The 16,326-nt window shown below is 41.6% G+C and overlaps 1 protein-coding gene and 1 long non-coding RNA gene across 22 annotated transcripts in view; one reads left to right on the top strand and one right to left on the bottom strand.

The window, feature by feature from the left end:
• MSI2 (musashi RNA binding protein 2) overlaps positions 1-16,326 on the bottom strand; it is a 383,853-nt gene that overhangs the window by 20,587 nt on the left and 346,940 nt on the right. For 14 of the 21 annotated variants that reach the window (XM_048823532.2, XM_048823540.2, XM_048823533.2 and 11 more), the window contains one exon: positions 908-1,084. The exons of the other annotated variants lie outside the window; for them this stretch is intronic. In XM_048823532.2, coding sequence (XP_048679489.1) covers positions 908-1,084 — 177 coding nt within the window. The remainder of the gene's footprint in view (positions 1-907; positions 1,085-16,326) is intronic. 21 annotated transcript variants of the gene reach the window in all.
• On the top strand, positions 9,804-12,312 carry LOC125623741 (uncharacterized). Its single transcript, XR_007353106.2, has 3 exons — positions 9,804-10,342; positions 11,478-11,588; positions 12,150-12,312. It is a non-coding gene; the product is annotated as an uncharacterized LOC125623741 (long non-coding RNA).

Consider the following 16,326-nt stretch of genomic DNA (forward strand, 5'->3'; position numbering starts at 1 on the left):
CCTAAAGGGGATGAATGTGAGCTAGCTGGTAACAAAGGATAATACAGCCAGAAAGCCACTTAGAAAGTCGCACCAGAGAGGCATTGGTCCACACCACCCTTGATTCATCCTCAGTTCAGAGCATGAGGAGTGCTATGGCACACGTATGGACCAGTGGACACTGCTTGTTAAAAAATTCCAGAGTCAGATGCATGGTGTGTATTCGTACCCAGGTAGGGACCATCACATGAAGAAGAACTAAAAGATTTAGCCATAAGATTATTGTCCTACATGGAAAATGTGCATGATACAGGAATTAAGATCAATCCAGTTAAGGCTTTTGGGTACTGTGGAAATAAATTACACCTGATGACAAAATACACTCTTAAGCACCATTAAAGTGCATAGTATTTCAAAGGAAACAAACAAGGTGAGATATTTACACAGGTATAAAACAAACATGATATAGATATAGCTATTTCTCTGGACATATTATTTACATTTAACGTTAGGTAAAAATACATTTTCCGCACGCAGTTGAGAAACTCGCTTAATTAAAAACTGGAGTTAAAAATTTATGAGAAGCAATAAAAGGCACCCAAACTGAGTTAAACCCTTACATTTCAACTCTCAAGGATAAATTAACTAAGGGCCTGATCTAAAGCCCACTGAAGTCACTGAAAAGACTATATATATACACCTCATGGACTCCAATGGGTTTTGGATCAGGTCCTCAAAGAGCAGGTATTCCTGACCCTGACCTTAAGCATTAAAGCAAAGTCAATCAAAAACTGGAATCAAGTAAAGGGCTCAAGTGAAGTTCCATAGCCAACCATGAACTGACATGCAGGCCTGCTTTTGTGCACCACTAAATAGGTGATGTATAGAATCTTTTGTTTCCCCCAAATGAATGAAATGCTATACAAACCTGGGCTCTTAAACTGATCCGGGCTGGGAAGGTGGTGGAGGGGGGAGTTACTCGCTGAAGCAGCGTGCTCACTACGAAGCATCTGAGCCACTCGAGGCCCCATGGAACCATAGTCCGCGTACGATAACGGGGCCCGTTGGTCACCGGGCGAAGAATAGAAACCATAATCGGGGATCCCTGGAGATACAGTGACTCTATCATTGTGGATACTGGATTCTTTCTTATATTAGTCTTTTCAATGTTAAATACTGTGCTTTTGCTTTTTTTTTTTTTACAGTTACAAATATGAGAAATTGAAAAGTAAAAGCTGAAATTTGAAGAATTGTGCAAAATTTGATTAGAGGAAATCAAGGCTACTTATTCTAGTCAATGTATGCAGTGGCAAGAAAACTTCTAGTTTTAGAGAAGCCACCAGATGAATTACTGGACTTCCTCTTCCACAATACATTAGAATGAAATATAGTGTCCCAGTTATTACAGTAAGAAATACATTTCATATCGAGAGGAATAGCTGAACGCAGAAGTGAGCCAACTGGAGCTACCTTAGCTATAATTTATCCATGTAAGCTTCCACTCCCTCCCATTAGAAATATATGTGTATATGAATCTGTATACTGTGTGTGCGCATTTGTATGTGTGTATGAACACATACTCCCCGAAGCATGCATCCATCTATCCCGAACAATGCACTAATATCTACACACTTCTTTTTCATCTCATGACGCACAATCAGAGCAAGACTATGCTCTCGGTTACACCAATGTAAATCCAGCGTAACTGTTCATGTCAGTGGAGTTGACACTGACATAGCTGAGAGCAGAATCTGTCCCATAAACAATCAGCGCCAGTCTCATTTTAATAGATGTGCTCTTCAGAAAGCTTATAACTGTTATCTAGAGTACCACACTAGGAGCAGAGAGTGACTTAAATTTAAAGAAATAACAAAATAACGAAATATTCCTGTGTAAACATCTCCTGTATAAATTTTACAAATCAGGCTACAAGTTTCTTCCTTCAAGCACAGCAGATTTGAGACTTTTTAAAAATAATAGTAATAAAAAAAATTAACAAGAGGAAATGATTGTTTCCTCTTTGCATTACAAGGCACCAGCTGCCACGAGAAGAAAATGTTCCGAACACCTGCAAACCTGCTGCTCTTCCACAATTACAATTGGTTTCAAACTAAAAACAAAAGCAGGCCTGAGCTTGTGGTTACAGTAACTGAGGAGAAGAGAATGTAGCAGGGGGGAACAACAGGAAAAGAAAGAAATTACATTAAATTTAACATCTACTGTCTTGTCAGCTGCCGAGCAAAAGAGGCCCCTCGGTATCAGGGTATGCCTACACTGCAGTCTGGAGATGTGATAGCTGGATCAAAGCCAGCTTGAGTGCCATGGAGCTGCAGGGGCTAGCCCTGCCTGCCCAGAACCCTGGGTACGTACTAGATCATATTAGATCAAGCTAGATGAAAACTTGCTTGGGTACATCTACAAACGCTGCAGAAGTGCCTCCTGATTGTAGTAGAGACATGCCCTTGGTCTGCTGTGTTGGCTAATTAAAGGCTGGCTCCAGGAGCAGAGTAAAGCAAAGCAAGAGTATGTGGAAAAGCAGCAAATGGCTTTCATGCTGAGAATGAAAAGGTGTGGGCAGCTGGGATAAGAATTAAACAGAGCGAAATTACTTCCTTCCTCCACTTCCTCCCTGCACCTCTATAAAATAGTTCCTCCGCGGCTGAAATTTCCTTCTGATTTCATGCCAAGCATTTTTCCAGTGGTTCACTCTCACCCAACGCCTGTCATTACCAATCAACTTTCCTTCTTCCTAGCTCCTCTCCACTCTTGCTTTATCCTATTAACCCTGGAGGTTGCTTTCTGCATGTCCATGCTCCCTGACAACTTGTTGATATAGTGCGCTAATTTCGGGAGGACTCTTTCCCCTCTCCTATCATAAACAGCCACGCATGATTTGGCAGACGTTTCCATCATCAGTGTTTATGATCATAACTGCACGTGCTTGAAAGCAGCAGGAAGTTTTCAATACAACTGTCATTAAGACAAGTGAAAAATTCATATAACATGCTGCAAAAACATCTTCCCCTCAAAGGAATAAATGATATAACATTTAACGCTACCGATACAGATAAAAGTGGATAGCGGAGCAGCGCAGGGTAATACACATCAGGGAGAGGGCATTCAATAAGGAGCTCTGAGACATGCGGAGAGGGGCACAAACAAAATGGAGGGGAAAACTCACGGAACAACGCTCAAACATCACATTCCTGGAGACAAGTGGCAACCATTTGAAGATGATGTTGGTTGACTATCAGTTTTTTAGCATAACATATTGAATGTGTTTATGTTTTGAGGCCAGGGCCCAACCTACAAAACTGGAGGGAAACTTTCCCAAAGTTTTGGGGGCATTTGAATTGGGGGTTTCCATGAGCATTTTCACCGGAGGTTTTCACTGAGCTCCTGCTCTGGTTTTCTTAGGTGCTTGTACAGACAGCTCGGATAGAGGGATATACATACACAGCCTACGTTTTGAAATGTGACTAATGATTTTGGGTGCCTCCTTTTTTAATTGCCCAAATAGACAGACCATGAAAGTGCTGAGCACTTGCCCTCTGAAAATCATGCTCCTTTAAGGTCTCTCAAGCTAGGCACCCAAAACCATTAGTCACTTCAGACAGCATGTGTGCGCGCCTACACACTCACATATACATACGTAGGTTAATATCCCCAATAGCTCCAAGCGTTATAGTTTTCAGAGTAACAGCCGTGTTAGTCTGTATTCGCAAAAAGAAAAGGAGTACTACCGGCACCTTAGAGACTAACCAATTTATTTGAGCATAAGCTTTCGTGAGCTACAGCTCACTTCATCGGATGCATACCGTGGAAACTGCAGCAGACTTTATATATACACAGAGAATATGAAACAATACCTCCTCCCGCCCCACTGTCCTGCTGGTAATAGCTTATCTAAAGTGATCATCAGGTGGGCCATTTCCAGCACAAATCCAGGTTTTCTCACCCTCCACCCCCCCCACACAAATTCACTCTCCTGCTGGTGCTAGCCCATCCAAAGTGACAACTCTTTACATAATCAAGTCGGGCTATTTCCTGCATAAATCCAGGTTTTCTCACATCCCCCCCACCCCCATACACACACAAACTCACTCTCCTGCTGGTAATAGCTCATCTAAACTGACCACTCTCCAAGTTTAAATCCAAGTTAAACCAGAACATCTGGGGGGGGGGGTAGGAAAAAACAAGAGGAAACAGGCTACCTTGCATAATGACTTAGCCACTCCCAGTCTCTATTTAAGCCTAAATTAATAGTATCCAATTTGCAAATGAATTCCAATTCAGCAGTTTCTCGCTGGAGTCTGGATTTGAAGTTTTTTTGTTTTAAGATAGCGACCTTCATGTCTGTGATTGCGTGACCAGAGAGATTGAAGTGTTCTCCGACTGGTTTATGAATGTTATAATTCTTGACATCTGATTTGTGTCCATTTATTCTTTTACGTAGAGACTGTCCAGTTTGACCAATGTACATGGCAGAGGGGCATTGCTGGCACATGATGGCATATATCACATTGGTGGATGTGCAGGTGTGTGTTATAGAGATGGGAGGAGAGAGACGACTCCTCTTTCACAAAGGGTAGCTTCCATTCATTACTATTTACACAGTGCTTTCAAGGTGTAAAGAGCTAGGAGGGTTTGAGAGTCAAGTGCTGTAGCTGGATTTTAAAAGGAGCTGGTTAATGTTACACATTGTTTGTAGTTACAGATGCTAAAGTAAAAGGTAAGCAGATCTCACGCGTCAGGACATGAGATGACCACAAGCAGCCATTTGCATTCAGAGATCTTTTTGCCTTCCCCTAACACATCAGGTATCGCAATATATGGAAACAGAATTTGCTGAAGCAGAGTAGATCAGTCATTCGCAGCTGGTATGCTGTCTCTGTCAGTGGCCAATATGCAAATGCTTCAGAGGAAGGTGAAAGGAAAATGTCATACACCTGGCTGATTAAGCTGATTAATACTGGTTAAGCTAGGGGTGGGGCAGAGATCTCCTTCCTGACCCCTCTGGAAATCAAATAATGTTCTGAAGCATGAGATTTGATTATCACTCAGCATGCATGACTGCAGAGGTTACTGCTGATCATAACATTATCCAGACCGTTTAAAAATGCAGCTACAATATTGGATTATACTATTATCATTCTGCATCTTCAGAGCCCTGTACAAACATTAACTAATTAGTCCCCACGACTTTGGTGTATTATTATCCCCATTTTACAGGTGAGTAAAGAGAGGCTAATGACCTGATTTACAGAGGTGCTGTGCACTGAACTCCCATTTATGCTCATGGGAGAGAGAGCCTGGTTTTCAGAGGTGCTACATACCTCTAAGTGACTAGCCAAGGCCACATGGGCAAGTCTGTGGCAGAACCTGAAACAGTTTGCAGACACTCCTGGCTCTTAGTCCTGTATTCAGATCCATTAGAATATACTGCTTCTCTTACTTGCTGCAGTAGCATACATCTCATTGCTACCAAGTCCAGCCTCTTCCAAATCCATTTGCTACATATCAACAGCCTTATATAGCTCTGCTGCTAGGTACAGTATGCTCTTTTATGATTAGGCCCCAGAAGCTCTAAATCTTTCGGTGTGTATTTCACACACGGAATATCGCTTTCTGTCAACGACCAACTGCTGCCAGACACTTTGGTCCCTTCCTGGGGCATGTTTCCTGAGGACTGAAATGTTTTGATCAAACTAAAGTCTCTGGGCTTAAATATATGGGTACCTGGGTAAAAATTAATAGTCTGTGATACATAAGAGGTTAGACTAGATCATCTAATAGTCACTTCTGGGCTTAAACTCTATGAAATTTCAAATTAAGATCAACGATCAAACCAGAGAATCTCCTGAGGATAACAAGATTGCTACTGAGGGATAGCTCAGTGGTTTGAGCATTGGCCTGCTAAACCCAAGGTTGTGAGTTCAGTCCTTGAGGGGGCTATTTAGGGATCTGGGGCAAAAATTGAGGATTGGTCCTGCTTTGAGCAGGGGGTTGGATGAGATGACCTCCTGAGGTCCCTTCCAACCCTGACAATCTATGATTCTACATACAGGTATGCTGGAGGGTCACAACATTATACCCAGAATCTCACAGATAACCAGTCAGAAGATGCATAAGACGGAAGAGCAAACAGTCTGACAAATATAATAGATTCCGTTCAACAACTCTAGGGTGGAGATTTACAAGTTGCAGCAAATCTATTCAGCCTCTTCTCAGTATGCTTAAAAAGCAAACACACTTCTGCAGGATCCCCCACACCAGACAGGTCCCCTAGTTCATAACTGAAAGCCAGTGATATTTTTCTGTCAGAAAGTTCAGTCCTGTCCTTCGAAAATCAAACTTTGTTCTGTCTGCCTCATATGTCACTACTAACATGGGTTCTACCATCAGAGCTGTGCTGGTCGGGTTTGAGATAGAGTGGGACCTAGCTGTCTCTCCTCTGCAGCTGTACTGGCCTTACACTAAAATCTTGCGTTTGACAGTAAAATAAGCAGCTATGCATCCAGAAGACATTAAAGGAGCTGATATCTGCAGTAACAAGGTACCATTTTTATGTTATTTTCTATCTGCAATCACAGGTTAGGGGTTGTCCTCTCCCTGCAGTCCCTTTGGCAGTAGCTTTCACATCAGCATCTTGCAGGGATAACAGCAAAATGGTAGCATGTGGTGTAGGGGTTACTAGACATAGCAGCTTGAGCGAGGTCTGAACAAAGCGTCAAAGGAATGGTATGCTCCTAAACCCTATCCACACTACAGGCACAGTTATAAGCATTAACACTGCTCCAATCCACACCTAATAATGATCCAAACCATGTTCAAAAACCACATATAAACTAACCGGAACCTATCTACATGACAATTACAACTACAGACAGGGACCCAGTTACAACATGACGGCCCCCGACTCTTTTCCAACACATTTCTTTTGGTGTAGAAGAGATGGAACTTTGCCCGTTCCCTAAACTGGGCACAAGCCAAGCCAACTGAAGTGCAGATGCACTGCATAGTCGAGACTATGCGGTGTTAGTAGAGAGTCAGGGCACAGAACCAGTCAGTGACGTCACAGTAAAATGGCTGTAAGAGGGGGGTAAATCCACGGTTGCAACAAGAATAGGTGGTATAAAAGTCTCTCTGTAACTGTACTCGCAGCAACTACTGATGAACACCGTTGTTAGCCTGTTTCAAGCCCTAGCTTGGATATGGGCCTGTTAGAATGATGTTGGAGTATTAAAAATACTTGACGTGCACTGATTTGCAAGAAGACACAAAATACAATCTATTCAAGCCTGTCTCTTCTGAGTCCCGTAATTACGTGCCACGAGAAATAAATACGTTTCTCAGCTTAACCGTAATTTTTTGCAAGCGATCAATATTTATTGCCTAATCACATTTTCCATATTGCAAGTTAATGGTGTCACTCTCACATGGGGCCAGAGTACTACACAGAGGCCATGCAAAGCTTCACTTGTAGAAACTGCAATCACGGAGCCAGCTCTTGTCGCAGCCTTTACAAAAGGATTTCCACTCAAGCGGCTCATCTTTAATCATTATAAAAGCACAGAAGTTTAATCCATTTTTGATGTAAGCGCTAATAGCTTTGTGTCCTTGAAGTTCAAAGTGGTCTTCGTGCATGTCGCTAATTAGCCAAGCAAGCAGCCATTCAGCTCCCTCTCATGTTTCTAATTAGATCCTTAACAACAAACAAATGTCAACCTTACAAAGGCTGTGCTACATTCTCCTCCCTTAGTTAAACAGTTTGGGAGGGATGCAGATGCCATTTTTATGCCATTTTCCCTGTTGGAACATCTTGCACCCTAGTCTGAGACCTCATCTAATCTCCAGGCTGGATGACGTCACTTGGTTAGGCTACCGTCGAGTGATGAGGCCAGTGATGTCTGTGGCTTGGATGCACGCACTGGTGAGTGGTTCTGCAGGCTTACAAGGGGCTGAGGATGCAAACCTGGCTAGGCAGACATTTTGCATGATAAGGAGAAGGGAGACAGCCCAGAATGCTGGCTGCGCAGCTGTGACACTTCAAAGGGACAGGATGGAGGACAGAGCTGCAGCTTGGGTGAGTGCCAACAAAATAAACACAAGGATTGAGAGTACTTAGGCCTTGTTTACACTTCTTTTGGGGGGGGGGGGGGGGAGGGAGAATCTCCCACTGGTAGGAGTGACAGGGCTCAGGTGGCTGCTGGCCCAGTCTCATCTATATCTGCTCTGAGCTGAGGAGGGTTACCAAGTGATAAAAATGCCAGTGTCCTGTAAACTACTGCTAGCATCATGGCGGCCAGTGCTGGAAGCTGCTCAAAAGAGCCTATTCTAGCTACAACCACCACTATTTAGCATGTGGCAGGTTGGTTGATCAGACTGTATGATGCACGTTTAATTTGTGGAAACACGCTCTCCCCCACCCAAAGTTGCCACACCGTCCTTTCCCCTCTTCTGAAGTGATGCCACATCTGAGCAGAGAGGGACTCCAGGAAACAGCAGCCCAGAACGCTTTTTGTCTTTCCTCTGGCGCTTCCAAGGAGCAGCACAAGTAACAAAAGGGATGGGGCCCGTGCACCGTCAGTTTGACAGCTGACTCAAAGCCTCCAAACCAGACTAGAAAGCCACATCTCCAACACAAGGCTTCCCTTGCCAAAGGTTCTGAGCACATGTGCACGTGGGGAGTTCAATCTGGCACGTAGCTTGCATCATCATCACCAAATCATTTCATTACTGTCCACAGACTGCACCAAAATAGGTCCACAGCACACACTTGCATGTCTTATCAGTTAAGCCAAGGCAGCCAAACAATAATAATTTATGTAAATACTGTATGTGAATAAATTCTGACTTTTCAGTCATTTTACAAACAGGTATCAATCTAATGGTACTGGAATTTAAAGTTAATTTAAAATCTAACGTATTGTAACACTTTAGATACTTTACGCTAAATGCTCAGGACTGTTTTCTTTCACTTCTACTGCACCTTCCCCACTCTCCTCCCTTTCCCACCACTGCCCCTCCCCCTGCTTTGGATAACTGTAATGCCTTTACATTTCAAAAGAAATTGACTCAGATTTTAGTTTATTTAGGTTGTAAACTCTTTGGGGGCAGAGATCATTTCGGTGTTTGTACAGCACCTAGCCCAAGGGGGGTTTGGGGACACGACACCTAATATTGACATGACTGTGATACATGATGAAGTTTTCCTCTCCTTCTAACATAGTACTGCAATGAAGTGTTTATCATGAGATAAGGTAAATGGCTCTTTTCTAATTTCAACCCTTTGGCTTCAGAGCTGGCGTTTTCTAATGTGCCTAAGGGAGTTAGGAACCCAACTCCCTTTGAAAGTAACTTCCCTTGAGACACTTGCAAATCTCATACCAGATTCCTTTCTTGGCCCTCCCAAATCAACTCTCAGTGCTCCTCCAGCCTCTATGCTCTTCTAAAGTGGCGGACTTAGACTCCAATCCTGAAAAATGCTTCGGAAAGTGGCTGTGGTTCGCCCCACTACCTGTGGATGTCAAGTGATACAAGCAAACGTTTGCAGAACCAGGACCTGAGGTTGAATCCTGTGAAGTGCTGAGAACCCTGAGTTCCCATCGATTTCAGTGGATATTGAGTGTGCTCAGCACATTGCAGGATCTGACCCACCTCAGATTTTGAGGAGAAAGTCCTAACAGACTTGCACATGCCTGTCCATGTCTTACCCTTTACTGACGTCCTACCAAGAGGCAAACAGGGAAAGTTTTTTACCTATGATCTTGCTCTCACATGAAATTATTTACTAATAATTTTGCTATTTAAAGTGAGGGAAGAGCAAACCTCTCTGGCATGATCACTTCTTATTGGAGGATAAGAAATCTGTTGCTACTTATACCATGGGCAACCACATTTGCATTAATTGTTTATCACAGTCTGGACAGACCTTTTATTAATATTAATGAGTAACTGGGAACAAAGGGCCCCTTTATTTTTAGCCTACTCTAATTGCGTAGTAATTACTCATCTACAAAACAAATGAGCTGAACTCCATCGCCATGGCAACAGAAACTTCGGCCTCCCACTGTAACACATTAACCGGCTATCATTTCTGTTAATTTTAAATTGAAGCCTTTTGTACAATAACAGGCAGTGGAAGAGCCAAATTAAAACAAAACTGGGACTTCATTTTACTGAATATTTTAATTCACAGTAGTAATTCACATTCTGCTCCTAAAGCATCTCCTTCATACACACACCTACCTATGGATCACTGTATGGAAACATGCAGGACTGTACAGAAAAGGGAAAGGAAAAAAACCCATCCTCGTTCTATGGAAGATCATCTTCTAGCAGGAGTTTACACAAGACACAGGTATTAAACTGATTAGAATTAACTAGCCAAACATGTATATGATATTAAGCAATTATGGGTGAGGCAACTTCACTGACAGATAAGCAAAAGAAAAAGTCATTCCAAGAGTGAAGCTAAGAGAGACCAGTCCATCCAATTAAGCCAGAGGTTCTGAAACTCCTTCATAGCGCGGTCTGCATTTTAACAGAGAAATCAGCTCTTGGAAAGCCTCCCATTCTATTCATGTCTGCATTTGTTTAGTTGGAAAAGTAACACGGTATTAGGAAAGTATTTTAGGCTTCCCCCTTTAATGCTATTCTGCAACTGGAAGTAAGGAGACACCAGCACCATGCGATCAAACAGCTCTGCACTAAATTGAGTAGGAATCAGATTTTGCCCTTAGATGCTGCATGTTTTCCAGGCAAGTTGCCCACACAGTATTTTGTCCTTGGTACCACAGGTTGTAGCTGCAGTTTTCTATGAGCAAAAAAGACAGCGAGAGGACATAGGTGGGGGGATGATAGAGGGGGGGTGTTATATACTCTGAATAATGATGCCTAACAAGAAAGAGCACACTGATGTTATTCTAGGACACCAGGAGGAGTTTTTCTAGCCTTATAATGCTCAGAGGTTTCTGAACTGTTCCATGTGAATGCTGCCATTGACATTAGAGGAAATGAATCTCCTACCTACAGACCTTATCCAGCACCCATTGAAGGCACTGGGAATCTCTGTAGCATAAGGGCAAAACATTAGCAGTGACCACATAGGAGCCATCATTAGGCCACCTTTAAGGCAATCATTGTTTGCCATGACACTTGAGACACAGCCCTTAGGGAAGAGTCAATGGAGACCTAAAGAGATTTTGAAAGAAAAATGGAAACCATCTGAGTACAGTCAGGGTATAACAATAATCCTTTGCGCTCATGTACTTTCCCACAAAGTGCTGTGGCTATGCTAATTGTATCTCCCCCCCCCGATAGGTAATGTTCCCCCCATTGTACAGAGAGGAAAACTGAGGCACAGAACCCTGAAGTGACTTGCAGATAGTCACACATTGATTCAGAGGAATACAGCCCTTGGTTCTGATCCTTTGCTGCAATTACCAAACAACACTCAAATGAACTTGCTGTCTGACTTTTTTTCCACCCAATAGTGAAGGTCCGTATATCCAACGTTCAATTCTACTTTCCCTGGCTTTTATTATCCCTTCAAGTTAATGCCAAGTCAGATGGATACAAAAGTTTGCTGTAGTGAAAAGACCTCTGTATCCTTTTTTACTTGCCTGTATCTCAAATAGAAAGGGGGGGGGGGGAAGAAAAAGATTGTCTCTGTACTCACTGTATTTAACTTTCTCCTGCGTTTTGGGGTCAAATTATTTGAAAATACTAGTGTAAAAGCTTGTAAAATGTGTGTGGTTTGCACCTTTAGCAGCTACTCTGCATAGAAGGTAACACGCTCAATTTGTACTGCCCTGTTGGGTTGCGATTCAGCAAGATTCTTAAGCAGGTGCTTAACTTTAAACATGTAACTAGTTCCATTGAAATCAACTGGACTATTCACATGCTTAAATTTAGGCACATACTTAAACACTTTCCTGAACTGGGGCCTGATTGGTTTCAAACCTTACTGATAACTCATGTAAGAGCTTGTTACATCATGTAAAATAAAGCTGCATTCCAACAACCAGGAGCTTTGTCCCTAAAAAAAATCTGAATGACATTAACTGGCTGTTCCAGCACTTTGCTAGAATAGAGTCAAATCTACTTGTCAAGCGTAAAACTTTCAGTGCTCTGAAATGGAAACATTTTCCTGAATGCATGATTAGCCTGTTTGGATCACAATACCACTGGAGCCACCACTTGGTATGTGTCAAGAGAGGCATCCTGGTAGCCGGAATGATCTCTGTGGACAACTGTTTTCCCATTGAGAATAATTCCGCTGACTGAAAAAACCATTAAAAGTTCGCTACTATATTCATTAAAGATTAACTCATGCTGTACTTAAGTCTGTACTTCAGAGCTGGTCACTAATTGCCCTGGAGATGATTTATCAAGTGCACAGGGTTTTCTATAACAAAGTTATTGATTAAAGCTGATGTATTTTAACCACAATAGACTTCAAGCAGGAGCCCTGTAAAATGACTATAACCAAGGTCAGTGCCTGGCACAGCAGCAGATTATTTTAAATGTGCTGAAATTTTTATATGGCTCCGTAAGAGGTTCAGTCCCTCAAGGATAAATAAAACGTTTCCAACAATAAAATAATATAAACAGGTATTTTGTGGGGTTTGAGCCCTGGAAGGCACTTCCAGGAATATGTTTTCTATAATGGCTTTGAAATTATCTTGGATCAACGTATGACTTTAGACCTATAATAGAAATGATTCTGCTTTAATTCCCTTTTTAAAAAACGAAACAAAACAACCCCGCGTCCTTCAGGGAAGTAATTGCAGAGCACATAAAATAACGAGGAGAAGAGAGGTGTCACTAACAAGGCCGAAAAAACACCTCTCAAGGAAATGCATGATCTCATCTCTACAGCCGTGTTGCACATGCCTAGAAGAAAATGGAGTATTTCCGCTTCAGACGTGCTTATTCAGCACAGAGTTTGGTTTCTTTTACTTCTATTCCTATAACAGGAGACATTTTCCTTTTGTTTGCATTCAACTGATTAATCCACAAGATAGAAGAGCTCATTTAACCTACTGGGAATGGAGGAGTCCTACAGCAAGGACACACATTATGTAGGTACAAAATGGTTGGGGTTCTTCCATTTCATGCCTTCTTCTCAGAGCAACATTTTCAGACGCAGCCTTAATATTATAAAGATGAGCAAAGGATAAAAATCTTGACCAGCTGCTAATTTTTAGATGCATCAACTCTGCAGAGTGTTCCAGTTGCCAGCCTCTGTCAAGTAATTACTGGATGTTCCAGTGGAGTGAGAAATTTCAGCCTGCTTCCTTTTCCCAGATGGTCTGCTTGTTAAATTCTGGTTTTTCAGATTACATGGCTTGGATTAAATTTTATGTATTTTTATATAGTAAAATAAAAAAAGGAGTGCAGTCCATTTGAGCTGTCACTCCAAAGGAAAATATCCTAAATCGGCAGTTTAAATTCCAAGTTGGTTCATCATTAGATTGTTCAGCTGTTGGTCCTTATGACATTTCAGCGTGTTGATCTAGATTTCCCTCATTCCACACACACAGACCAACTGTTGTCCCACTATTTTATTACTATAATTTGCTAACACAATCAGTGCTTAATGACAAGACTAAATATTTTTAGTGCACCTTATTTAAGTGTAAGACATGGATTTCTACACCCTCTGCAATTTGCCGCTCAGCTAACTTTTAGATACATTCCTCATTTCACCATGTCTTGCACATTAAACAGTGGGTCCCCACATCTCTGCAACAGATTGAAATCTATGGGGTAAATTATTCCCGTCTCTCCCTTTGATGTATAAGTGTTGCAACTCTTCACTAGCAAAAAGGGAAATCTTGTGCACCATGCATCCAGCAGACAGTACAGATGTCTATAGGATTGTGATTGTGTCAACTACATCCAAAAAGTTCTTTGGCTAATTTATTTTGCTCTATCAGAGGTAAGGAGCAAATACAGATTCTTAATTGCATCTGGAAAGCACATTCCAGATACTTTGTTTCTTTCAATAACATTTGCTGAGATAAGTGTCCTGAAGACTACATTGAACACACTCTGTAGGCTATGAATGTGCTCAAAACTAACATTTAGGCCACAGGAAGAGCTCCTAATTCTATTGGAGGGAGATGGGGGGAGTATGAGCACTGTAGGGGAACTTTTCTACTCCCAGCAGGACATTTTCTGACAAACAACAAACTAAAATGAAAAAAAAGTGTAATTCAGGACTTGAATTACTAGCTGTTAAATCTATTCACTGCTGATTCATTTTGAAAACAATTAAAAAAGTTAAGTGCATAAAACTGGGTGCAAAAAGCAAAGACATTTGTTGGCTCAATGGCAAAGATGATGAACTTGTCTTTTTCTCCTAATGCTGGTATTTATGAAATGTTAAATCTTAATTTAAAAATGTTCCCTTAAGCCCAGCGACATGGCAATGAATACAAACCATGACTAGCACAGAGTCTGTTGCATAACAAGATTTGAGGTTTATGACCTAAAAACAATTCCCTTGTGTCTCAGGAGAGTCTGGCAGAAAGCTGTTTTACATACATTATATTATTTAGCTATCTTATGGGGTGGTTTGCATTTTGCACAAACAATTTAAGACCTGCAAAGAATGATTCTATGGGCTAATGCAGACAGTTGAGGGATTAATGACGAAATCATGATTACAAATGATTTAAAACAAAACCTTAATTTTCTAATACAAACTAAAACAACAGAACATATTTATATTCAAAGATCTAATTCCCAGGATTTTTAATTTGAAAAATAAGGTAAATTTACTATCAACATAAGAGTATGTGTGAGTTCTTGTGGTGGGAAAGGATGTAGGTTAGCTACAGCCATGTTCAGTTTATAAATTCAGATAATGGGGTTTAACAAATACAGTACTATGGATCCAAGCCTTTAGGAGTACACTGGTTTCTTGACAGCCCTACTCTTCCAATCAAACCAATGCTATGCTTTTGACGGACACACTATTTCAAGTTGATGATATCTATATCAACTCAACAATGCATGTTCTACAACTACATCTACTGCTACCAGGACGACTACTACAGTGCATGCATTTAGTTCAGTCCCACAGATACATACACTCTAAGAACAGGCAAGGGGAGATGTGAAATGTTTTACGGTACGACAGGTGTTTTGTTTTTTTTTAAGTAAGGGAAATTAATAAAAACATAAAAAGAAAGTGTACAAAAAAAAAGAGACATTTCTCAAGAGTTGATATGAGTTGTTTCTTGAACCGTTTCATCTGAACAAGCAAAAAACATGCAACCAGCTGCTACTAACAAGAAGCTGGACACTGAGAGAGGATTAATAGGTGTGGACAAACCTTCCCGCTGAGCGCGCTCAGAAGAGTGTTTGAGAGGAGGTGTGCACGTCCGAGTGTAAGAGAGGCCGGAAAGAATGCCTCAGAGACACCCTCTCTCACAGCAGCCCCAACCAAGCAAGAGAGAAAACAACAAAAACATAACTGCTCACACTCACCATCAAGGTCAGTAGCTCACGTTACTAGATTTGTTATAGCTGGCAAGTATAAAGTACAGTAAGGGGTTGTTGGGGGCTCAGGGATCAAAGGCAGCATTTGCAGTTGGAGACTGGCAAGGTGTTAAGGGTTGGGGGAGGGGGGAAAGAGGTATATGTCCTTAGCTTCAAACCACAAGAGAGTCCTGAGCCTTCTCTGCTTTATACCTCTTGTCATGGTTTATACTGGGCAGAGTGGGTGTAAAATGTTGCCCTTCTGATTTGCTTATGTTTTTGCCCCCACTTTGAATGACTGCACCAAGTGTCAAGCAGTGAAGAATCAGGTCTGTTGTATTATTATTTTATTCTCCACTCATCAGGGAGGAATAGTTAACACTAAGAAGCTGGGGAACACACTAAAACTATCTGGTGGGGGGGAAAAAACCCAACAACTTTCTGCCAAATTTTATTTTGTTTTCCGTTTTTGGGGTTTTTTTTCTTCCAAATTAATCCCCCCTCCCAAGTGTAAGATAAAAATGTTTTCTATCCCTCTGTTTTCCCTTTTTTTTAAACAGCACTTACAAGACAAAAATGATTGCGCTCAAAATATGCCAGGTGAAATTAAAAGAAACGTGACACTGATAGTGAAATTGTCTAGGAGGAGTTTGCAGCATTCAGACTTTCAAGCTTGCTAATTTTACATGGCCCAGGTCCCAATTCATTAAAAAAAAATACAAGGAGGGATGAGGTTATCAAAGCCAACTAGAGGATTTAGCCACACAGGTCCCACGGAAGTGAATGGGAAACCGTGTGGCTAAATCTAAGTCAGTTTAGAAAAATTTCACCCATTGCTTCTACATGGGGCTG

Source organism: Caretta caretta, chromosome 17, assembly GCF_965140235.1.
Source record: "Caretta caretta isolate rCarCar2 chromosome 17, rCarCar1.hap1, whole genome shotgun sequence".
Classification (NCBI taxonomy): domain Eukaryota; kingdom Metazoa; phylum Chordata; order Testudines; family Cheloniidae; genus Caretta; species Caretta caretta.